This window comes from Dendropsophus ebraccatus, chromosome 2 (genome assembly GCF_027789765.1).
Source record: "Dendropsophus ebraccatus isolate aDenEbr1 chromosome 2, aDenEbr1.pat, whole genome shotgun sequence".
In the NCBI taxonomy this organism is placed as follows: domain Eukaryota; kingdom Metazoa; phylum Chordata; class Amphibia; order Anura; family Hylidae; genus Dendropsophus; species Dendropsophus ebraccatus.
In genome coordinates, this window is record NC_091455.1 from 11818808 (window position 1) to 11844830 (window position 26023).

The 26023-nt window shown below is 47.2% G+C and overlaps 1 protein-coding gene across 10 annotated transcripts in view; it reads left to right on the forward strand.

Annotated features, from left to right (window-relative positions):
* Nucleotides 1-26023, forward strand: part of PTK2 (protein tyrosine kinase 2) — a 168706-nt gene that overhangs the window by 63470 nt on the left and 79213 nt on the right. For all 10 annotated transcript variants that reach the window (XM_069957045.1, XM_069957047.1, XM_069957046.1 and 7 more), the window contains 5 exons: nt 5358-5584; nt 6716-6882; nt 13321-13408; nt 21962-22041; nt 24138-24200. In XM_069957045.1, coding sequence (XP_069813146.1) covers nt 5390-5584; nt 6716-6882; nt 13321-13408; nt 21962-22041; nt 24138-24200 — 593 coding nt within the window. In that variant the 5' untranslated portion in view covers nt 5358-5389. The remainder of the gene's footprint in view (nt 1-5357; nt 5585-6715; nt 6883-13320; nt 13409-21961; nt 22042-24137; nt 24201-26023) is intronic.

Below are 26023 nucleotides of genomic sequence, written 5' to 3' on the forward strand. Positions count from 1 at the left end.
TACTGTAGACTGGATACAACCATTTGTCAGACGCATGGGGTCAGGGATCTCGCCCCCTGCATGTCGACATTCTTCCCATTTGTTGACAGCAACCAGCCAGAAATCCAGAGCAGGGTTGTCAGATTTGTGGCTCCGTCTCCCATCATGCACTGGGTTCTGTAGACCAGTGTTCCTAGCCTGTGGCCCTCCAGCTGTTGTAAGACTACATCTACCATCAGCCTCCTGCTAGGGACAGTGGTGGAGGACTGGCTCCTGGAGTCCTGATCGGTGCTTCTCTTAGGGCACTACATGTATCAGGATGCTCACCCAGGCAGAATAAAGACAGCGGCTCCTATTAGTCATCAGGTCATGTCAGGACGGCGCACCAGGCGCTCACGTGCTGCACTATGATGCGGGTGTACCAGGTCACCGTACAGTCAGGATTTATGTTCCTGCATAATCTGCACCTAAGTTCATTAAAGGGGCACCCCCCACACCCGGGGGAGAACGTGGTCACTGGGTTCCTGCTGCCCATATTACTGTATTGTTGCTAAAATTGAGGAAAATTGCTGAAAGTTCGGGTTTATTATTGATCGTCTGGTCGGCATGGATTATGTGGATAGATATATGAGGGATGCTCTGCGGTGTGTGACCTGTACAGCGGGGGATGTATGAGGGATGCTCTGCGGTGTATGACCTGTACAGCGGGGGATGTATGAGGGATGCTCTGCGGTGGATGTATGAGGGATGCTCTGCGGTGGATGTATGAGGGATGCTCTGCGGTGGATGTATGAGGGATGCTCTGCGGTGGATGTATGAGGGATGCTCTGCAGTGTATGACGGTCCTCATCCTCTCGGGTCGTTGCATCACTTCTGAAACTTTACCATTCTGGAAACTCTCCTAACCTCCTTCCCGCGGCTCCTACAGAAAGTGGCGCGGCAGCGGCGAGTGAGCGATTATTTCTAGAGCAGAATTGGGTCAGTCCCCAGAAGAGGCGGCCATCATTGTGGAAGGATAATGAAGCCTTTCTCTCCTCCTCAGGAAAGCTTCCTGCTTCTCCCAATGGAAGGTGCCTAATTGTAGTAATCAGTCTAAATTCATTACCCTGCGCGGAGCGCTGCCGGAGCAACAAGAGGGGGAGGGGCCAAGCGGGAAGGGGGGAAGGTTATATAGCATTCTAAAAAAAAGGATTCCTTTGGGGTCTTAAAGGGGAACTTTCTTTCAAATAAACTGGTGTCAGAAAGTTAAACAGATTTGTCATGAACTTCTATTTAAAAATCCATAGTCTTCCAGTACTTATCAGCTGCTGTATGTCCTGCAGGAAATGCTGTATTCTTTCCAGTCTCTCTCTGCTGCCACCTCTGTCCATGTCAGGAACTGTCCAAAGCAGGAGCAAATTCCCATAGAAAACTGCTCCTGCTCATGGACAGAGGTGGCAGCAGAGAGCACTGTGTCAGACTGGAGAGAATACACAACTTCCTGCAGGACATACAGCTGCTGATAAGTACTGGAAGACTGGAGATTTTTAAACAGAAGTTAATTACAAATCTGTTTAACTTTCTGACACCTGTTGATTTCATAGAAGTCGGAGTACCCCTTTAAGGCTTGGGGTCGGCCCGCTCACTTTAAAGGAACAAGTGACGTCAAGTATTGTAGAAGAGACGGCCTCTTGTTACCAGGGATCACTGGTACCCCCAGCAGTCAGTCCCCATCTCTTCTAAGGACTGGATACAATCAGATTGGTCAGATGGGGAGACCGAGGGACCCTATGAAGATCTGGCACCAGTAGAGCAGTGAGGGTCCGGACCTTACAGCCGCTGCTCACGTGACATGGCTCTCTGCCTCCTTATCCTGCTTACAAACATTCCCATTTAGTGGACGGCCGCCATCCGCATCTATTATGACTGCAGAGGATGGACCTCCAGATGGCGGGGGGATTTAGGACCCTAGATTAGAGGAGTAATCCGCGGCACACACCGGCTGCTGCTCCTCCGTGCCGATCGCCCACCCATGACACGAGAGAATCTAAGAGGAGAAAGAATATAATGCAGCCACCGCTGAGATTTCTGGGATGTCTGCAGTATATATGTGTCGCCCATTGGCTGCAATATATATATATATATATATATATATATATATATATATATATATATATATATATATATATATATATATATATATATATATATATATATATGTATGTGTGTAATATATATATATACAGGGCTCCAGACTAAAAAATTTACCTAGGAGCCATTGGCTCCTAACCTGAAAAATTTAGGCGCCAAATAGAATATTTGGTCGCCAACATTTTACACCATGAAAAATTAATGTTATGTTAAATGGGACTTACTGTGTGCAGAGGCCACGGCAGCCTCCTCCTCCTTTAGATTCTCTCTTTTCTTAGTTTGAAAACGTTCAACATGGAAACTTGCAACTTGACAACCATATACCCCCCTGCTGCCGGTGTGTTCCCTCAGCCAGCTGCCATCTTACCGGCAATGATCTACTATATATATATATATATATATATATATATATATATATATATATATATATATATATATATATATATAGCCCCCGGCAGCCGATGACATATAGCCCCTGTGGCAATGTATATGGGAAGTGGTACTGTGCAGTGTATACATACACACACACACTGAGGGAAGTGGTACTGTGCAGTCTATATATATACAGACACTGAGGGAAGTGGTACTGTGCAGTTTATATATACAGACAGAAGGAAGTGGTACTGTGCAGTCTATATATATACAGACACTGAGGGAAGTGGTACTGTGCAGTCTATATATATACAGACACTGAGGGAAGTGGTACTGTGCAGTCTATATATATATACAGACACTGAGGGAGGTGGTACTGTGCAGTCTATATATATACAGACACTGAGGGAAGTGGTACTGTGCAGTCTATATATATACAGACACTGAGGGAAGTGGTACTGTGCAGTCTATATATACAGACACTGAGGGAAGTGGTACTGTGCAGTCTATACATACAGACACTGAGGGAAGTGGTACTGTGCAGTCTATATATATACAGACACTGAGGGAAGTGGTACTGTGCAGTCTATATATACAGACACTGAGGGAAGTGGTACTGTGCAGTCTATATATACAGACACTGAGGGAAGTGGTACTGTGCAGTGTATATACATACAGACACTGAGGGAAGTGGTACTGTGCAGTCTATACATCCAGACACTGAGGGAAGTGGTACTGTGCAGTCTATACATCCAGACACTGAGGGAAGTGGTACTGTGCAGTGTATTACATACAGACACTGAGGGAAGTGGTACTGTGCAGTCTATATATATACAGACACTGAGGGAAGTGGTACTGTGCAGTCTATACATACAGACACTGAGGGAAGTGGTACTGTGCAGTGTATATACATATAGACACTGAGGGAAGTGGTACTGTGCAGTGTATATACATACAGACACTGAGGGAAGTGGTACTGTGCAGTGTATATACATACAGACACTGAGGGAAGTGGTACTACTGTGCAGTGTATATACATACAGACACTGAGGGAAGTGGCACTGTGCAGTGTATATATATACAGACACTGAGGGAAGTGGCACTGTGCAGTCTATTACATATACAGACACTGAGGGAAGTGGTACTGTGCAGTGTATACATACAGACACTGAGGGAAGTGGTACTGTGCAGTGTATATATACAGACACTGAGGGAAGTGGTACTGTGCAGTCTATACATCCTCCCCCCACCCCCACGCACTGTCAACCGCACCTGGCCGCCATCACAATAGACACACTACCCAGGCCGCGGTCCCCCCCCCACACATTACTGGCCGGCCGCCACCCCTGCCGCCCCTCCGGTTATACTCACCCAGTCACCAACAATCTAAGTATGGTGCCGCTGGGGTGAACTTGAGGATCCGCCGGGTGAGGAGAGGCGGGAGAGAGGCGCTGGATGAGTGTGGCGCCTCTGCGGCCGTCCGTCCAATGAATGACGGACGTGCTAGATGACGTTACTGGAGAAGCGTGTCCCTAGTGTGCGGAGACACGCTTCGGTGCAGCGTGCGGGAGGCGGTCACTGTCCTTAAAGAGACAGTGCGCCGCTGCCGGGGCCAGTCGCAAATGGCGCCCAGATTAATAAATCTGGGCGCCATTTGCAAGATGTTAGTCGCATTGGTGACCATTTTGGTCGCCATCTGGAGCCCTGATATACACATAGAAGATTGTCGGCAGAAAAAGACCACTGGGTCCATCTAGTCTGCCCTTTTAGTATTTTCTTTCTTATAACCTTAGGATAGATGTATGTTTATCCCAGGCGTGTTTAAAGCGTAACTGTCATTTCAGGGCCATTTTTCTGAAAACATTAAATATCAACAGTACAGGCGATTTTAAGAAACTCTGTAATAGGTTTTATTTACTAAAAGAGTTTCCTTCTGGACTGAAAAAGCAATCTCCCAGCCTCCCCCCTCACATCAGATGAAGCAGGATTTCTGTCTCCATTATGTGGCTATGGAGAGGGGAGGGGCTGTTAGGAGTGACTGAGCACGGAGCAGTCCTGCACAGCACAACACCCTGCAATCTTCTCTCAGTAAGTTCATTGATAAGCACTGACCTTTCTGACACCTGAATTTAGCGTTTTAGGTGCCCAGAGAGTCTACAAACAGCTGACCTTCATGTCACCTCTTCCTGCTCCCTCATCTTCCTCAGCCCCTCCCCCCTTCATAGGCTTACAATGGAGAGAGCAGAGCCCGTCTTCACTGGCTTCTCTGTAATGAAGACGTGTTTGCCTGATAATGCACAGATAAGAAGTCAGGGGGGGAGGCTGGGAGATTGCTTCTTGAGTACAGAAGGAGGCTTTTTTGGCTGATAAAACCTATTACAGAGTTTCTTAAAATCGCTTATACTACTGATTTCTGCAATAAAAAAAACATGACAGTTACGCTTTAAATTCTGTTATTGTGGATTTACCAACCACCTCTGCTGGAAGTTTGTTCCAGGTATCTACTACTCTTTCAGTAAAATAATATTTTCTCACATTGCTTCTGATCTTTCCCCCAACTAACCTCTCACTGTGTCCTCTTGTTCTTGAGCTCAGTTTTTTACTAAAAACACTGAGAGCAGAGTGCTGGACTTGGCTCTTTCTGGCAGCTCCATAGAGAATCCTTCATAACCCCTTGAATTATTTGCAATTCATGCTTGTTTGCAGGAGCCGTATGGTTATGCCCAGAGCAGGTGCCTTTAATCTTGTAGATTTATCCCATTCTCTCCTGCTCGGTGTATTATAGCGCCTCCCCTCCTCCGGTACACTGTCAGTAATATCATTGTAGGTTGTATAGTTTATTGCCGGTGGCCTTAACCCTTCACTTTCTCTTTCAGAATATGACAGACACTTAGCATCCAGCAAGAGCATGGCTGCGGCTTACCTGGACCCCAACCTAAACCACACGCCAAGTTCAAACGCCAAGTCCCGCCTGAGCGCCGGCATGGAGAGGTCTCCAGGGACCATCGAAAGAGTCTTAAAAGTCTTCCATTACTTTGAAACCAACAGTGAACCGGCAACATGGGCCAGCAATATCCGGCACGGGGACGCTACCGATGTCAGGGTAAGTGTAAAGAGGATGGGGTCCTGCAAGAAGTGATGTATTCTTTCCAGATTTTGGGGTGAACTACCCCTTTAATCAGAGGTGGGAAGTGTACAGGGAGTCTAGTGCTGACCCCCTCCAAGTTATGTCTGCCGCCTGTGTTGTCTTCTCATCAGCTGTAAACAGGATCAGTGTCCTTGGGGTGCAGCACGCTGCTGGCCGCCGGAGCCGTCTCTGCCGCACTGAATTCTTTCACATTTATTCTGTCCACTTTCCAATGAAAACTCAAGGCTGCGCACCCATCCTACACTGGACTACATAGAGCTCCGGAGCCCGAAATAGTAACAGGCCCCAGACTGACAGCAGTGGCCAATAGGGGACCGTCCTCGAGGACTTCTGCTTTCCTTCATTTTTATGAATTAGCTAATCTGGCATCATCCCAGAGTATTGGATTGTTTCTATTCTATTATTCTAGAGCCGCCATCAGTGCTGACATCTTCTGCTTGTTTAGTTTCTGCGCTTGGCAGAATAGTGAGTGCAGCTCTGGAGTATAATACAGGATGTAACTCAGGATCAGTAATGTAATGTATGTACACAGTGACCCCACCAGCAGAATAGTGAGTGCAGCTCTGGAGTATAATACAGGATGTAACTCAGGATCAGTAATGTAATGTATGTACACAGTGACCCCACCAGCAGAATAGTGAGTGCAGCTCTGGGGTATAATACAGGATGTAACTCAGGATCAGTAATGTAATGTGTGTAAACAGTGACCCCACCAGCAGAATAGTGAGTGCAGCTCTGGGGTATAATACAGGATCAGTAATGTGTATATACACAGTGACTCCATTAGGTATATAGCATATATTATATGTACTTTGATGCTGTTATGGTGTGTTTTGTCTCAGCCTCCTCACATCTATATCGGTTGTTGGGTTTATCTTGATGTTCTTGTTCCATAAATCTAATATAATTCCTGTAGTCCAGTGAATATTGACATCCGTGCAGGGCTGAAGGATCGTACCCGACACATGAAATAACCCAGTAAATGAGGAATAAGCTCTAGCTCTTATTACACGTGTGGTCATGTGACCTGTGGAGATGGGCGATGCTGAGATATTTACAGTGATTTCCTATATTCTCATCTTTAAGGGAATAATCCAGAAGATTGTGGACAGTCACAAAGTGAAGTGCGTCTCCTCGTACGGATTACGTCTCAGTCACTTGCGCTCCGAGGAGGTTCACTGGCTGCACCCGGATATGGGGGTGTCTCACGTCCGAGAGAAATACGAGCAGTCCCACCCGCCGGAAGAATGGAAGTAAGTGAGAGAGCTGTGCACTCAAGGCCGTGCCGGTGCCGTTACTCTGGTTCTTAGCCGATTATTGCCCTGTGGAATAGCCCTGGCAGACACTCATCCGGCTGCTCAGCGCATCATTTAGTCAGCTGCAAAAAAATCCAATGTGCGGCCGATGAATGATGGAAGTAAGGGGCCACACAAATGATCCATGGTATGGAGGGCCCAGAAGCTTAACAGAACTTTGTTCTTTGCTCATCTACGTAGCCGATTGCCTAAACCGTGGGCATGGTTACATGGCGTCTTATGATGTGGTGGGGGTTAGGGATGCACGATGCACCGAAATATCGATACTACTATCGATATTTCGGGCAAAAAAACCGTTCGATACCAGGATTTCCTGGTATCGAAACTTTAAGTTAAGCAGAGAACACGGTGGGCGGCTAGCTGAGCGCCGGCCGTGTTCTCTATGTGCTGCCCCCTGCAGTCTCCTCCTCTTCTCTCCCTCCCTCCGCTCCCATTGGCGCCAATTTCAAATAGCCGGCACTTAGCTATTGCTAGTGCCGGCTATTTAATCATATAGATGCCGCTGTCACACTGACAGCGGCATCTGACTCCTCCTGAGCCCGCTCCATATGCTGCAGGGGTCGGCTACTGTGTGTAACAGACCCCCGCTGCTGGTGTCTCTCTGATAACAGAGTCCGGCTCCGCCAGACTCTGTTATCAGAGAGATGATTTATGCGGAGGAGCCGGAGCTGCACGGAGAGCGGCTGGAGAGGGAGAGCGGGAGAGGAGGACGGAGGAGAAGGCTGGAGGGAGAGCGGGATGTCCGGGAGAGAGGACGGAGGAGAAGGCTGGAGGGAGAGCGGGATGTCCGGGAGAGAGGACGGAGGAGAAGGCTGGAGGGAGAGCGGGATGTCCGGGAGAGAGGACGGAGGAGAAGGCTGGAGGGAGAGCGGGATGTCCGGGAGAGAGGACGGAGGAGAAGGCTGGAGGGAGAGCGGGATGTCCGGGAGAGGAGCCGGAGCTGCACAGAAGAGAGCGGGAGGTCACGGAGAGAGGAGGACGGAGAAGGCTGGAGGTGGGGAGGATGAAGAGGGAGAGCCGGGGTCTGTGAGATCCGGGGGAAGTGCAGCACATGTGAGGATCCAGCCGGCTGGCAGGTGGGGGAGGTGGCCGGGGCTGAGAGGAGCAGATAAGATCGGCTGTAGTGTGTGGGATCCTGTGTAACCTCCTCTTCTCTTCCTCCGCAATCTTGGTAACTGGTGCAGCAGAGCTGTCTTAGTGGTGGGTGGTGCAGGAGAGCTGTCTTAGTGATAGCTGATGCAGCAGAGCTGTCTTAGTGGTGGGTGGTGCAGGAGAGCTGTCTTAGTGATAGCTGATGTAGCAGAGCTGTCTTAGTGATATCGGATGTAGCAGAGCTGTCTTAGTGATAGCTGATGCAGCAGAGCTGTCTTAGTGATAGCTGATGCAGGAGAGCTGTCTTAGTGGTGGGTGGTGCAGGAGAGCTGTCTTAGTGGTGGGTGGTGCAGGAGAGCTGTCTTAGTGATAGCTGATGTAGCAGAGCTGTCTTAGTGATAGCTGATGTAGCAGAGCTGTCTTAGTGATAGCTGATGTAGCAGAGCTGTCTTAGTGATAGCTGATGTAGCAGAGCTGTCTTAGTGATAGCTGATGTAGCAGAGCTGTCTTAGTGATAGCTGATGTAGCAGAGCTGTCTTAGTGATAGCTGATGTAGCAGAGCTGTCTTAGTGATAGCTGATGTAGCAGAGCTGTCTTAGTGATAGCTGATGTAGCAGAGCTGTCTTAGTGATAGCTGATGTAGCAGAGCTGTCTTAGTGATAGCTGATGTAGCAGAGCTGTCTTAGTGATAGCTGATGTAGCAGAGCTGTCTTAGTGATATCGGATGTAGCAGAGCTGTCTTAGTGATAGCTGATGTAGCAGAGCTGTCTTAGTGATAGCTGATGTAGCAGAGCTGTCTTAGTGATATCGGATGTAGCAGAGCTGTCTTAGTGATAGCTGATGTAGCAGAGCTGTCTTAGTGATAGCTGATGCAGCAGAGCTGTCTTAGTGATAGCTGATGCAGCAGAGCTGTCTTAGTGATAGCTGATGCAGCAGAGCTGTCTTAGTGATATCGGATGCAGCAGAGCTGTCTTAGTGATATCGGATGCAGCAGAGCTGTCTTAGTGATATCGGATGTAGCAGAGCTGTCTTAGTGTTATCTGATGTAGCAGAGCTGTCTTAGTGATAGCTGATGTAGCAGAGCTGTCTTAGTGATAGCTGATGTAGCAGAGCTGTCTTAGTGATAGCTGATGTAGCAGAGCTGTCTTAGTGATAGCTGATGTAGCAGAGCTGTCTTAGTGATAGCTGATGCAGCAGAGCTGTCTTAGTGATAGCTGATGCAGCAGAGCTGTCTTAGTGATAGCTGATGCAGCAGAGCTGTCTTAGTGATAGCTGATGCAGCAGAGCTGTCTTAGTGATAGCTGATGTAGCAGAGCTGTCTTAGTGACAGCTGATGTAGCAGAGCTGTCTTAGTGATAGCTGATGTAGCAGAGCTGTCTTAGTGATAGCTGATGTAGCAGAGCTGTCTTAGTGATATCGGATGTAGCAGAGCTGTCTTAGTGATAGCTGATGTAGCAGAGCTGTCTTAGTGATAGCTGATGTAGCAGAGCTGTCTTAGTGATAGCTGATGTAGCAGAGCTGTCTTAGTGATAGCTGATGTAGCAGAGCTGTCTTAGTGATAGCTGATGCAGCAGAGCTGTCTTAGTGATTGCTGATGTAGCAGAGCTGTCTTAGTGATAGCTGATGCAGCAGAGCTGTCTTAGTGATATTGGATGTAGCAGAGCTGTCTTAGTGATATCGGATGTAGCAGAGCTGTCTTAGTGATATCGGATGTAGCAGAGCTGTCTTAGTGTTATCTGATGTAGCAGAGCTGTCTTAGTGTTATCTGATGTAGCAGAGCTGTCTTAGTGTTATCTGATGTAGCAGAGCTGTCTTAGTGATAGCTGATGTAGCAGAGCTGTCTTAGTGATAGCTGATGTAGCAGAGCTGTCTTAGTGATAGCTGATGTAGCAGAGCTGTCTTAGTGATAGCTGATGCAGCAGAGCTGTCTTAGTGATAGCTGATGCAGCAGAGCTGTCTTAGTGATAGCTGATGCAGCAGAGCTGTCTTAGTGATAGCTGATGCAGCAGAGCTGTCTTAGTGATAGCTGATGCAGCAGAGCTGTCTTAGTGATAGCTGATGCAGCAGAGCTGTCTTAGTGATAGCTGATGCAACAGAGCTGTCTTAGTGATAGCTGATGCAGCAGAGCTGTCTTAGTGATAGCTGATGCAGCAGAGCTGTCTTAGTGATAGCTGATGCAGCAGAGCTGTCTTAGTGATAGCTGATGCAGCAGAGCTGTCTTAGTGATAGCTGATGCAGCAGAGCTGTCTTAGTGATAGCTGATGCAGCAGAGCTGTCTTAGTGATAGCTGATGCAGCAGAGCTGTCTTAGTGATAGCTGATGCAGCAGAGCTGTCTTAGTGATAGCTGATGCAGCAGAGCTGTCTTAGTGATAGCTGATGCAGCAGAGCTGTCTTAGTGATAGCTGATGCAGCAGAGCTGTCTTAGTGATAGCTGATGCAGCAGAGCTGTCTTAGTGATATCGGATGCAGCAGAGCTGTCTTAGACAGATATCACTAACTTTATTTTTAACACAATAAAATAAAAATAGGCCAAAAATTGGTATCACTGTAATAGTGCAGGGGTATTATATTTCTACCATTTTTTTTTTTTTTCTTTTATACTTTGCTAAGTATCGAACTGGTATTGAGTATCGAAATAAAAAAGTTAGTATCGGTATCGAACTCAAAATTCTGGTATCGTGACATCACTAGTGGGGGTCACGCAGCTACTTATTTGATCCACGTTGCCCAGTATAACCTCATGGCAGGTGACCATTGACTATTGATGTGACATCTCTGCGTCTGCACGTCAGTATGGCGACTGGCGATCATCTACCGCAGGAAAGTGATGACAAAAACAGGCAGACTCGTGTGCTGCGGCCTGACGCCGGTGCCAAATATGATAGATAAGAATATAATGGGATTTTTTTTTCACTTTTTATTAGTCCGCAGCTTAGTTAATAATAAAATTCCCTCTCAGCCTTCTATGTTCTCGGTTATCTGTATTCCACAAATCAGTTCACCGGCAAAGGAAATGAAGCGGGTGGCGGATAGTAGCGGAGCGTCTCGTGTTCCCTGTAATTAATGGGAGCTGCGATGTGCTGTCTAATGAACGGCTGGGTTTTTACTGGCAGGCTGGATCATGACCGGGTAGGAGCAGAAATACTAATGTTATGTTGTAGGCAGTCATAGCAGACTGCACTGTCGAGCCTGCCGCTGTGAGGAGGAAGAGAGGAGATACAGCCTGCCTCTGTAAGGAGGAGGAGGATATAGCTTTCCCCTGTGAGGAGGAGGATATAGCTTTCCCCTGTGAGGAGGAGGATATAGCTTTCCCCTGTGAGGAGGAGGAGGGAATGCAGCCTGCCCCTGTGAGGAGGAGGAGGAGGATATAGCTTTCCCCTGTGAGGAGGAGTGGATGCAGCCTGCCCCTGTGAGGAGGAGGAGGATATAGCTTTTCCCTGTGAGGAGGAGGCTATAGCTTTCCCCTGTGAGGAGGAGGAGGAGGATACAGCCTGCCCCTGTGAGGAGGAAGAGGAGGAGGAGGAGGGGGATACAGCCTGCCCCTGTGAGGAGGAGGAAGAGGAGGAGGAGGAGGGGGATACAGCCTGCCCCTGTGAGGAGGAAGAGGAGGAGGGGGATACAGCCTGCCCCTGTGAGGAGGAAGAGGAGGAGGGGGATACAGCCTGCCCCTGTGAGGAGGAAGAGGAGGAGGGGGATACAGCCTGCCCCTGTGAGGAGGAGGAGGAGGGGGATACACCCTGCCCCTGTGAGGAGGAGGATATAGCTTTCCCCTGTGAGGAGGAGGGAGGGATACAGCCTGCACCTGTGAGGAGGAGGGGGGGATACAGCCTGCCCCTGTGAGGAGGAGGAGGAGGGGGATACAGCCTGCCCCTGTGAGGAGGAGGAGGATATAGCTTTTTCCTGTGAGGAGGAGGGGGGGGGATATAGCTTTCCCCTGTGAGGAGGAGGGGGATACAGCCTGCACCTGTGAGGAGGAGGAGGAGGGGGATACAGCCTGCCCCTGTGAGGAGGAGGAGGAGGAGGATATAGCTTTCCCCTGTGAGGAGGAGGGGGGGGGGATACAGCTTTCCCCTGCGAGGAGGAGGGGGGGATACAGCCTGCACCTGTGAGGAGGAGGGGATACAGCAGATCCATCATGTCCCAATGAGTTACTATGGTATTTGTTGTGACTTCCATTGTTTTTGATGAGTAGAATATCATAAGTAAAGAGTCTGCTGAACAGTGTGACCAGAGGCTTCTCCCTGTCCGTTATCCAGCAATAAATAAATCCTTAACCAGTCTCTTCTGCTATGTAAGACTTTGCAACCTTCTTATGTACTTTGTTCCTGATGGTTTATAACGTCTCTGCCTGCTGCCAGCTAGTGGAGACACTGACTCGTAGAGACCCAATACTGTATACGGCTATGTTCACACACGGTAAGGACAACGGCCGCTGTTGCATTGAAAACTTCATTGAAATCCATGCACTACGGCCGGAAATAATTGACATGTCAATTATTTCTACAGCCATAGCAAACAACGGCCATTGTTTTACTATGAAAAGAACGGCTGTTGTTTTCGTAAAATGTACGTTGTGTGAACAATCCAGGACGTAAACCAGCTGAGGCCTACTATCTGTAAAGAGCACGAAAACAAGGGGGCACCCTCTGGGGTTATTGGGGAAGGAGATTAGACACAATGGCAGGTGGTAATATTTTACTGAAAGAGTAGTAGATGCTGTGAACCTCCTTCTAGTAGATGTGGCTGAGAATGCGGTATTCGCCCTCCAGTGGAGGCCGGATCAAAAATGTCCAAAGATATGTATCTCCCTGCGGTTGGCTAGGCTGGGTGACCCATTGATATGGTGCGGGGACTCTTTATAGCTGCTAAATGCACCAATTATAAGGCTAAAACAGTGGCCGTTGTTTGTCCGTTGTTACATGCTCCTGCGGCTGATACTGCCACATTTGCTGCTGGAACCTTATCTTATTTCTATTTGGATTGCGGCCACTTTTTGGTGTACCTACAGTCTATTACCCATAGCCCCCTATGCAGTGTACAGCCATCAGCACGGCCATACTTTGTGTGCACAGAGAGTTGTTTTTTAAAAAAGTTTTACACAAAAACACCAAAATGTTAGATTTTTGTACACTTTTGTAGAACTTCCTCCAGTTTCTTGTGTACAGCGCTCTGTGAGTTCTCCCCCAGTTTTTTTCTGGTCTCCTGCTCTGTGTGATCGGTGGGGTTAGAGCCCCCCCCAGCATTGGTCTCTCTCTCAGACGAGTCTCTTCTTTCTTTTCCAGGTACGAGCTGAGAATCCGATATTTGCCCAAAGGTTTCCTGAACCAGTTCACAGAGGATAAACCCACCCTAAATTTCTTCTACCAGCAGGTGAGTGGACTGCTCCGGAGAGGGTGACCGCGGCAGACACATCACCCTAAGCCATGTACTCACCCCCCCCATAGGTGATGGCTGGCTTCTCACACATGACTGCTCCCCTCCCCCCCTGTACAGGACCATGCTTCAGTGACCTTTAGTAGGAGAAGCAGAATAAATTGAATTTGCTCTTTATAAGGAACCATAGAGGTGCATGTCTGTAGAGAGCGCTCCTCAAGGCCCCTTACATTGGAGGCTCCCAAGTACACGTCCATCCTGGGGTCCTCCTCTACCTCAGTGTTTATTGTGTCTTGGAAAGCAGGGTGTCATTTATTTTGTCTCCTTGCAGAGTTGCCACCCAGCTTTCCTAGAGTCCTGAATGGTGGTGCTGTCCTATATAATGCATTGGATATAAGATCAGGGACGACGTCACTACTGCATGATGAATACTTCAGGAGTTCGCCCCCAGGAATGGTCGCCATTAGAGATGAGCGAATCTACTGTAGGAACCAAGTGAATCGCTTTGTTCCTATCTGTATTCCGCTCATTGAGCTGCAGGCTTTGAGGTCGGTTCCGCTCCATGCCGCTCCACCTCAGGTGCTGGGAAAAGATGGATCCAGCCCTGGGAAATTTCTCCCAGTTTCCCAGGATTGGATCCATCTTTTTTTTCCAGCACCCGAGAGGAGCTGCAGGAAGTGGAGCAGACTTCAAAGCCTGCAGCTCAATGAGCGGAATACAGATAGGAACAAAGCGATTCACTTGGTTCCTACTGTAGATTCGCTCATCACTAGCAGCCGTATAGGCTGACACCCAGTAAGAACACTTGCTTCCTAAGCACTACAGCCATCACATCTTGTCTGTCCGAGCTCTGCTGTGTCAGTGGAAGTATTTCTGGACTCTTCTGTACGGCTGACACTTGGGCCGTTCTATGTGGATGTATGCTGGCATTACTGTGTGGTTGGGTCTGGTTCACATTGAGGTTTAGGGTCCTATATTACAGGCCTGATCAATAATGTTAACAAGCGCCGATCTGCTAGATCGGCGCTCGTTTACTGGGCCTATTACACGGCCCGATAATCATTTAGCGAGGGCTGCAGGGTGTCCTTGCAGCCCTTGTTTAAACACCATACTTACCTAAACATGTTGCAGGTTTTCTCCTGCGCTCCTTCTTCCTCCTGGTCTCGCGCGCAGCACAAACAGCTTCGGTGCGGCCTGTCTTAGCTGACAGACCGCTCAGCCAATCACTGGCCAGGACCACCGCGGCCAGTGATTGGCTGAGCGGTCTGTCAGCTAAGACAGGCCGAACAGAAGCCGCTGCTACGCGCAGGACCGGGAGGAAGGAGGAGCGCAGGAGACGCCCTGCAACATGCTTAGGTAATGTATAGTGCTTGTGGAATCGTCGGCCGCATTGCTATTCCATGCAGCAATGCGCGGTCGGTGCCCAATGATTTTAGGTTTGAACCTAAATAAACGATCAGCCAATGACACGATCATTGACTGATCGTTGTCTCAATTCCACGGAGCGATAATCGGCTGAATCGGGCCGATTATCGCTTCGTGGAATAGGCCCCTTAGTCTATGAAGCAATGCTTCATGGGACACACGGTATGCAAATGAGCTCTTCTTGAGGAGGCAGTGATCGGTGTCTAGTGGTTGGTAGAAGGTGACTGTCACCGTGCTGTTGCAGCATCTGGGCCCGTCCTCACGAGTTGTCTCCTCGGTGCCTGCGGCTTCTGTATATTTATAGCGATCCCCGGTTATATGCTGCATGTATTATCCTTCATAGCGGATCCATCAGAGCGCGGATCAGGCCGGCAGCACATTTGCGCTGTGTATTTGCGTTAGTCATCACATGCCTCCTGTTGCCTGGAGAGGAGACATGCTGCTGTTTACTCAGGGTATATACAGCGTCTGCATCGATTCTTCTATATACTCTCCTCCCGGGCAGCGTACAGCCAGCACCATGGATGGGATGTGACAGTGGCTGCAGGCGGCTTTATTTCACATGATGCAAATACATTATACCAGGGCCTGTAATGTGTAGTAAACCAGTGATTGCTGCTGAACTACACCTCCCAGCAAGCCCTGATAGTACTGCACCTTCTATAGCTGTGGTCCCCAACCTGTGTCTCGCAGAGCATTGTCTATGAATACACTTATATCAGCTGAGAGCAGGAATAGCTGTGTACTATGTATCAGGCTGGTGTCCAGGCTGTAGAGCTCACAGAGCATTGTCTACACTGGATAAAGCTGAGAGCAGGACCAACTATGTACAATTTATCAGTCTGGAGCTTACAGAGCATTATCTACACTGGATACAGCTGGGAGCAGGACTAGCTATGTACAATGTATCAGGCTGCAGAGCTCACAGAGCATTGTCTACACTGGATACAGAGCAGGACTAGCTATGTACAATGTATCAGGCTGTAGAGCTCACAGAGCATTGTCTACACTGGATACAGCTGAGAGCAGGACTAGCTATATACAATGTAACAGTCTGGAGCTCACAGAGCATTGTCTACACTGGATACAGCTGAGAGCAGGACTGGCTATGTACAATGTATCAGTCTGGAGCTCACAGAGCATTGTCTACACTGGATACAGCTGAGAGCAGGACTGGCTATGTACAATGTATCAGTCTGGAGCTCACAGAGCATTGTCTACACTGGATACAGCTGAGAGCAGGACTAGCTATGTACAATGTATCAGGCTGTAGAGCTCACAGAGCATTGTCTACACTGGATACAGCTGAGAGCAGGACTAGCTATATACAATGTAACAGTCTGGAGCTCACAGAGCATTGTCTACACTGGATACAGCTGAGAGCAGGACTATCTATGTACAATGTATCAGTCTGGAGCTCACAGAGCATTGTCTATCGGTTCTTAGCAGGACTAGCTGTGCACAGGGTTTGTAGTCAGCAATGATGAATTACGCGCTGTATTCCTGGTGCTCCCCTCCCCCTCCGCCTCCACCTGACACTATACATCATGTATAACCTGCTTCAGGACTGATATTAATGGCGTCGGCTGCTTAGGACAAAGCGGCTCTGTGCTGTCATCCGCATCACGTGCAGCCAGCGGGACTTCTTACCTCGCTCAAGGTCCTATGGAGACTTTGTGCGTCACGTAAACACTGCGCCATTGTCTGCAGCCGCTGCTGCTGGTTTGGGCTGATAACAAGCAAATCGGCTAATACCCTTCATTTTCCTCTGGGTATCTGCCTGTGTGTATAGAACGAAGCCATAGAGACTGTTAGAGCCCCCGCCTGCTCAAAGGATTACAATAAAGGGGTCTCCAGAAAGCTGGGTGGTTTATAGTGCAGAGACCATATAATATTGGGGTCCCGCTGTAATATGCGGCCATAGTGCATTGGCCATTGTCATCTGTCTTGTATTCATTTAGGTAATGTCTAAAATTTAAATAATAGTTTAGCAAAAAGAAAAAGTTTTAAATCAATTGGTGCCAGATATTTGTTATTTACTTCTATTAAAAAAAAAAATCTGAAGTCTTCCAGTACTCATCAGCTGCTGTGTGTCCTGCAGGAAGTGATGTATTCTCTCGTGTCTGACACAGCGCTTATTGCTGCCACCTCTGTCCATGTCAGGAACTGTCCAGAGCAGAAGAGGTTTGTTACTGGGAATTTGTTACTGCTCTGGACAGTTGCTGACATGGACAGAGGTGGCAGCAGAGAGCACTGTGTCAGACTGGAGAGAATACACCACTTCCTACAGGACATACAGCAGCTGATAAGTACTGGAAGACTGGGGATTTTTTAATAAAAGTAAATTACAAATCTCTGGCACCTGTTAATTTGATTTATTTATTTTTATTTCTTTGTTGTGAACTACCCCTTTAAGGAATGGCAAACTGAGACCGTAATGCTTTGCCAGGGGGTGTATATTTCTGGGAGGGGTTGCTTTACCCATGGGGGGGGGGTGTAAGTGGTTCTGTCATACAGGACTGAAGCTGCGTTGTCCTTGCCCCACACAGGTTAGTATTCACGGTTCCCTGTAGTGACAGGTTCATGGCCGTCCAGGATTATTGCTGTAATTCCTGACAGCCAGGAAGTTGTTTTCACCGTGACTCATGGGAATAAAGTGTGAGAACCAAGGCCGGGCTGATAACAGAGAGGAAATACACTGCACGGCTCCCAAAGCAATATACGTCACCCCATCTGTCATCACTGGGGCAGCTGTGTACTGGAGTGCCACCCAGCTTTCCTGAGCTCCTGTATGGAAGATGCATAGTCCTATATGGAGTCTAGAGAAGCTGGGGCCTTGTTGCCTGTACCCGGCTCCCACTATAGATGGCCGCACGGTGTTGCCCTATAAGCCTGGTCTGTGTAGACGCGGCCCCCCTGTAATTATCGGCCTCCGCTCCACAAATACATTGTCTGCTTCAAAGGGGCCGAACTCTGTAATTACCCTGCAGGGAGGGGGCCGGCGGCTAAAAATGGGTCACTGCAAAGGCCCAACGACAAGGTGCAGCAGCGGCAGCCGGTGACCCTGAGTGCAGAGCGGAGGATGGGCGGCAGATGGTAGGCCACCCCCTATCCTGCAGCTGTCAGAGCTGCCCACAGCTGGGGCCTGGCATGTGTGGGCAGCCATGCCATGATGTCTGGAGTTACCACAGTCAGCGGATCCCCAGCTTCCGTGTTACACTGTGTGTCCTGTGGGCAAAGGCCGAGTCGTCTTTATAGTGTATTGTGGGATGCAGCAGTGTCAGGTCTGTATCCCGCCCCAGACTACAGGGTCCCAACTCTTGTAAAACTACAACTCCCATCGTGCTCACGCCCTTTGACTATAGTTGTAGTTTTAGGAACACTAGAAAACATGGCTGCTCTCTCCAGAAAACAGCGCCTCACACGTGCTCAGGTTTTGTCTGGTACTGCAGCTCAGCCCCATTGGGATGAGTGAGGTTGAGCAACAAGTAACCTGTAGACCGGGCTGGCTCTGTTTTTGCAAGAAAGCAGCCATATTCTTGTAATTCTCAACAACCTCTTAATAGGTATTATCCCAAGATTTACCGTTATTAACTATATATAAGATGGATGAGGATCAGACCATGGGACATCTTCCTGCCCTTAGAGAGGGAACGGGTTGGTGGCCAAGCATGCGTAAGGGAGTGTGTAACAGCATTCCCCCCCCTGCACTTAAAGGGGAACTCCAGTGGTTCATGTTAGGAACTGTCCAGAGCAGGAGGGGTTTTCTATGGGGATTTGCTGTTGCTCTGGACAGTTCCTGACATGGACAGAGGTGGCAGCAGAGAGCACTGTGTCAGACTGGAGAGAATACACCACTTCCCCCAGGACATACAGCAGCTGATAAGTACTGGAAGACTGGAGATTTTTAATGATTTTTAGTCATTTATAAATCAGTCTTACTTTCTGAAACCAGATTATTTGAAAGATTTTTTTTTCTGGAGTACCCCTTTAAGTAACAGCAGCAGAATGGTATTTGGCTTTGCGTGATCTGCTGTCTGTATATATTTTATTTCTTCTAGTAATTCCAGGCTGAATTACCTTTAAAGTCAATGTACATAAAGGACCTTGTGTCCTGGAAGTGATGGCCACCACCGCTCTACCTCCAGGCAGCAAAGAGCTAGGAAGAAAGGAGCAGAATAATAGCGGTCACGCTCTGCTACATCCGCACAGCTAAAACTGCCGAGCCAGGAGAATTGTGCCCCCACTTATCATTGTGTTACCTGGCACCATCCTACCAGCTCTGCCCGGATACAACCCCCAGTGTTTTGCCTTATTCACACCTCCCGTGAAATTGTTCTGAATAATTTTTGAGCCCATTAAATCCTGTAAGTGTATTAATACGATCGGTACTGTGAATACCCCCAATAGAACTCTTTGGGATCCGTGTTTATATGGTGTTAATGCACTGCCAGCATGGGTCATATATGTTACATACACATTGGGGTGGGAGGACTACAAGACCTGGCGATATGGGCAAAAAATACAATAAAATCTTGGATTGGGTGGGGGAGAATTGGGGTGAGGGTGTGTTTTGACTTTATGCTACACTGGCTTCTCCACTGACGACCCCCGACCTCCTTTCTGAGGCTGCTGTCAGGTCTCCGATGTGGAGTTCAGGCCTCATCAAAGCGGGAGCTGATGCCACAAAGTATATATAGTTTCCTGCCCTTTAACCCTCTCTGTGCTGCGGCATGTAAGTGACGCAGAACTACATAATTGTGTCACTTACAGGCTGCAGCACAGAAAGGGTTAAAGGGCAGGATTGTTGGCTCCAGCACAGTGTCCTCTTCAATGTACTGACCTGCACATTTATTTTAAAGGGTAGGAGGCAAAAATCCCCCCCAGGTAATCGTTCAGCCCTACCCTGCATCACACCCTTTATACTTGTACTGGGGGTGAGAGATCAGGGCCTCCTTTTTGAGGCTCTATTGGAGGTCCCAGCTGTTGCATCATCACAACTCCCATCATGCACTGAGAAATGAAGGCTGCCCTGGCACGGTGGGAGTCGTAGTTTTGCTACATCTGGAAGCGTCCCCATCTATAAGTGTGAGCAGTCAGATGCAGGGACCCCCAGTGATCTGTGGGGGAACGAAGCAACAAGTATTTCATCCCTTTGCAGCGCCACCACAGGTGACATGGAGTATTACACAGTTCTCATTCATTATGAGTTTATGATGCAATGTGAGCAGTCAGATCCCCCCTGATCAGATACATATTACAGATCCTATGTCTGGGTTAGCTTATAACCTTTGCATGTTCTGAGCTTTCAGCTGTATAGACTTTATATGATCGATCAGTAATGCAGAATATTTGATAATCCGTCGCCTCTCAGATCCCATTGATGCCGGAGTGAATGTATTGTACTTGCAAGGGGCAGGGGTGCTGTATCTGGTGTTAAAATCTTACATGGGGCGCCCCCCATGCTGCGGGGCGGGGGGGATGGCAGCAGCATATGGCAGCTGGGAAGCTAAAGTTTGGGGTCAGGACAGATCTTCCCTCCCCCGCTAGTCCCACCCCCCCAGCCCGGTATATGGATATGACAACAGATGGAGGTGCACAATCTGTGGGGGGAGGAAGGAGCCTTGACCCTGCACCATACGCCCCCCACCCTGTACAGGGTCATTGGTGAATGTAGAATATAGTGACTGATGGTGAGCGTGTTTGGGTGTGTTATGCATAGACTGGTAAAATAGACAATGAATGCAGAGCTGCTCGCACATGTGATGATCACTAGGGTCCCACCAGATGGCCCCCCTCTACTATAATGTGGATCATGGAAAACATTCTGAGAGCGGAGTACCCCTTTAAAAAAAACTTCCTGGTTCTATCTATTGTATAGTGAAAATAGAAAGGATTGTAATATAAATTTTATTATATAATGTGTTTGTGTGTGTGTATGAATATATATATATATATATATATATATATATATATATATATATATATATATATATATATATATATACATATATACATACATACATACATACATTCTTTCATGTGGGGGCGCTGTGATGAGTTTGGACAGGGTAGTGCATCTTTATTGGGTGATTATTATCTGTCCTAGATTCAGGCTATGAGGTAAGATTTAGGGGTCCGCATGGAGCACAGCCGCCATCTGTCTATTCATTGGGCCACACACACAGGCTCGTATGTAATAAATCTGTCTGACCGTTGCTCGGATAAGATTTGTTTTGCTCCTTTCCACCATCAATGTTCATATGTAAGAACAATGAGCAATATTTTTTGATCTCCTATGCAATGCGTTTTGAGGTTAAAGGGGGCTACACGGCATACAGAAACAGCCCCACCTTTCCCCTCAGGTTATGAGCGGTATTACAGCTCAGTTCCTTTGAAGTGAATGTACCAGAGTTGTAATACCACACATAACCTTAGGACCGGTGGCGCTATTTTTGGAAGGAAGAAGTAGCTATTATTTTTCCCATCTTTGATAATCCTTAGACATGTGTCTCCTCCATTGGCAGGACCGTTCACTGTTCCCTGTGGATTCAGGATCTTAGTAAAGATGGGCCACAAGATTTCTGCAAATCCAGATGCATTTTTTCCCCCAGACCTCCATTGTTACCTTCTGCTCCCTCTCTTATATTTTTATTGTGCAGAACTACAACTCCCAGCATGCCCTGAAGGCCTGTGGATGGTTTTGTAGGGTCCTCGGGCTATAAACGCATATTAGGAGTTGTAGTCCTGTCATAGCTCAGACATGTTCAAATATTAGGAAGAGCCCGGCACTCACCAAGTAGATTATGCTTCTTTATTGTAGTGTAGTAAACATATGGTTCAAGGACGCGTTTCGGCCAAGCATGGCCTTCATCAGCTTAGGAGTGTTGAAGCTGATGAAGGCCATGCTTGGCCGAAATGCGTCCTTGTACCATATGTTTGCTACACTACAATAAAGAAGCATAATCTACTTGGTGAGTGCTGAGCTCTTCCTAATATCTGAACATTTTTCTCACCTCGAGCACCACCGCCACGGAAGTGCCGTCTTCTACATATTTCTACAATAGCTCAGACATGTGACCGTTCCTGAGATCCCTCCTCTCACCTTCTCCCGTTGTCTTGCAGGTGAAAAATGACTACATGTCGGAGATGGCGGACCAAGTGGACCAGGAAATTGCCTTGAAGCTCGGATGTCTTGAAATCCGGTAATATCCTGCATATACGTATTCTATATACTTTATGTGAGGGTATACGGCTGCTGTGACTTGCGAGATGAATCGCTCTCCTGCACTGGTATTTACTGGAGTCATGATATTTCCTCCATTGCGCAGAGTTCTGGAATCTTCTGACCTCCTCCCTGTGCTCCCCCATCACTGTGTACCATCATAGCTTACAGCTTTATACTTACATGGCCGGACATAGGGGCCCCCTCCTATTGCATCCTGCAGGGGGCGCAAACACTTTCATAAATATGTGGCCGTATACAGTTGGAGTAGGCTCTATATACAGCTGCGAGGAGCCGCATATGCGGAATGATCCAGAATCTTACGGCTTATTACTCCCAGCAGGGAAAATGGCAGATTGGCTTTGGTAATTGATCCTAATTGGCCGCTCGGAGGTGAATGAAATTATCCAGGAAATCAGCTCAGAAGTCTCATGTAATCCTATATGAGTTATCACATAGATATCACTACAAGAGCTGCATTCATAGTTCTGCTAGTTTACACTATTATCTCCCCAGCCCCACACCGGCACATGGAATTCCTCTTACTGTAATATGATGCAGTGCATTGTGGGAGATGTAGTCTTTTTTGCAAAACCAAACGGGTGTAAACTGTTTAAAAGGAACCAATTTTCATATAGCTTATTGGTAAATTCTGAGTTAATATGTGTGGGGGGGGGGAGGTCTTTTCAGGAATATTGGTCAGAGAGTAGTGCAGCCGATTCTTTCACTCTCCCCCTCCTTGGAGGACCAGACAGGTTCTGTTTTGCATTACCCAGAAACTGCAGGGAAACTGGACACTTAGGGTCCTATTACACAGAGCGATTTTAAACGACTAACAATAAACGATCGCAAACGAGATTGTTTATCGTTAACCTGAAATCGTTCACCATATTACACAGAACGATAATCGTTAGATACTATCGTTATTGCGATCGTTTACTCCATCTGATCTCAGGAAAACAATGGGCAATGTGCTATTGCACTGAACGATTAGTGAAAAAATGCGCAACTTGAGCGAGCGAACGAGGAATTACAGCGAACGATTAACGATAATTTTAGCTTCAGATCTAAATCAACAATCAACGACATACGAACGATTTTTTCCATTGTTGCCTGCAATTACACAAAACGATTATAGTTTAAATTCAAACGCTATAACTATTTTTCGCACAATAATCGTCCCGTGTAATAAGGCCCTTAAAGGGAATGTCTCATCAGAAAACGACTTGTCTAATGTTTTTATGATATATATATATATAATTTTTTTTTTTTTTTTTTAAATTTAGGTGACATTTTTTCTAATTTTCCTATATTATTTTTCTAAATAATAAAATAATCCTGAGATCTCGCAGTTTTCATTCTCACCACTGGATCTAAAACTAAGCTGAGACTTCCTGTTGTGTCTGTGGTGATAAGCGGAGGCTGCTGTAAAGTGATCTGTACAACATTGCAGCGTCATGTGACACCAGTAGATAGAGGAGACAATAGCAGCTCCCTGTGGAATGACGTCTTCACAGGTCACAGAGCGCGCTCAGTAATGTCTCACATTCATCTCAAGGGGACAGAGTCTGTCTATTGTCGTCTATGTCCATGAGTCTCGCTGTAAAGCAGGTCACTAACTGCTGTTTAGAACAGCCCAGGCAATATGGCCGCCCCCAAAACAATGAACAAAAAGTAAAATAAAAAAAAAATTACTGTCAGAAAATAGAAACAGATTAGAATAAAAGAACACGTTTTAGTATCTGACTAATCAGTAACAGAAAATCTAGGTGACACATTCCCTTTAATGTTTGGTTTCCATACAGCTCATCGCTTATAGTATTACACGGTCTGATATTTCATAACAAACAAGTGCTGACTACAATCCCCATCATCCTGCACAGCCAAAGCTTGATGTGAATTGTAGTTTTGCAGTAGTTTGGGAGGGTTGTGAGTCTGTCTGGTCCATCCATAGGATTCCCATATAGTAATGTTATACACCCCCATGTATGATCACTTCCCACCATCCCACGCTGCTCCTCATTTCCCTTTCGTGTTCTCTTAATGTAACTTTGTGATGTCATTCTCTAATTCTAGGCGGTCGTATGCGGAGATGAGAGGAAACGCCCTAGAGAAGAAGTCTAACTATGAAGTTTTGGAGTAAGTATCTGTCATAACAATTTTTCATACTAGTCCGGCTTCTAGGGGTCACCCTTCATCTGTTACCTATAGTAGATAGAGCCTGTAAATGCTGTGTGATATAACTACTAGCCTAATGGTGAGGGGGTATCTGAGGCATGTCCCCAGCTCATGAGTCTCATCCTTATTGTGTCACCCCTGTTTCTACAGGAAAGCAGTTATGATGATCTAATCCTGACCCCTTTAATGCTCTTGAGATGTGTCCTCTTTATCAGATCCCAGACACAGCACTGTATGTTATGTAGTGGCCATATCTGGTACTGCAACTTGGTAAACAATAAAGAGGCTGCTGAGCTTCCTCCTACTTATGCGATCACTTGGAGTACGAGGAGATGTCGGAAATAGAGAGAGGAGGCATCCATCTTCGCACCTGCAGCAATCCCCTCAGGAATAATCATATTCACTATAATGGGGGCTGCTATATTGCTATATGGGGGCTGCTGTGAGTGGTACAATACCTCCCCCAATTTAGGGGTTTACGTTAATGGAATTTTATGACTCCCCCCCCCCCCCCCCCCCCCCCCCTTATGTTTTGTATAAAAACTGTGTAAATACATTACTGATCCTGAGTTACATCCTGCACTATACTCCAGAGCTGCACTCACTATTCTGCTGGTGAGGTCACTGTGTACATACATTACATTACTGATCCTGTACTGATCCTGAGTTACATCCTGCAATATACTCCAGAGCTTCACTCACTATTCTGCTGGTGGGGTCACCGTGTACATACATTACTGATCCTAAGTTACATCCTATATTATACCCCAGAGCTGCACTCACTATTCTGCTGGTGAGGTCACTGTGTACATACATTACTGATCCTAAGTTACATCCTGTATTATACTCCAGAGCTGCACTCACTATTCTGCTGTTGAGGTCACTGTGTACATACATTACTGATCCTGAGTTATATCCTGTATTATACTCCAGAGCTGCACTCACTATTCTGCTGGTGGGGTCACTGTGTACAAACATTACATTACTGATCCTGAGTTACATCCTGTATTATACTCCAGAGCTGCGCTCACTATTCTGCTGGTGGGATCACTGTGTACATAGATTACTGATCCTGAGTTACATCCTGTATTATACTGCAGAGCTGCGCTCTCTATTCTGCTGGTGGGATCACTGTGTACATGCAATACTGATCCTAAGTTACATCCTGTATTATACTCCAGAGCTGCACTCACTATTCTGCTGGTGGGGGTCACTGTGTACATACATTACATTACTGATCCGGAGTTACATCCTGTATTATACTCCGGAGCTGCACTCACTATTCTGCTGGTGGGGTCACTGTGTACATACATTACATTACTGATCCTTAGTTACATCCTGTATTATACTCCGGAGCTGCACTCACTATTCTGCTGGTGAGGTTACTGTGTACATACATTACATTACTGATCCTTAGTTACATCCTGTATTATACTCCAGAGCAGCACTCACTATTCTGCTGGTGGGGGTCACTGTGTACATACATTACATTACTGATCCTGAGTTACATCCTGTGTTATACTCCGGAGCTGCACTCACTATTCTGCTGGTGGGGTCACTGTGTACATACATTACATTACTGATCTGGAGTTACATCCTGTATTATACCCCAGAGCTGCACTCACTATTCTGCTGGTGAGGTCACTGTGTTACATACATTACATTACTGATCCTTAGTTACATCCTGTATTACACTCCAGAGCAGCACTCACTGTTCTGCTGGTGGGGTCACTGTGTACATACATTACATTACTGATCCTGAGTTACATCCTGTATTATACTCC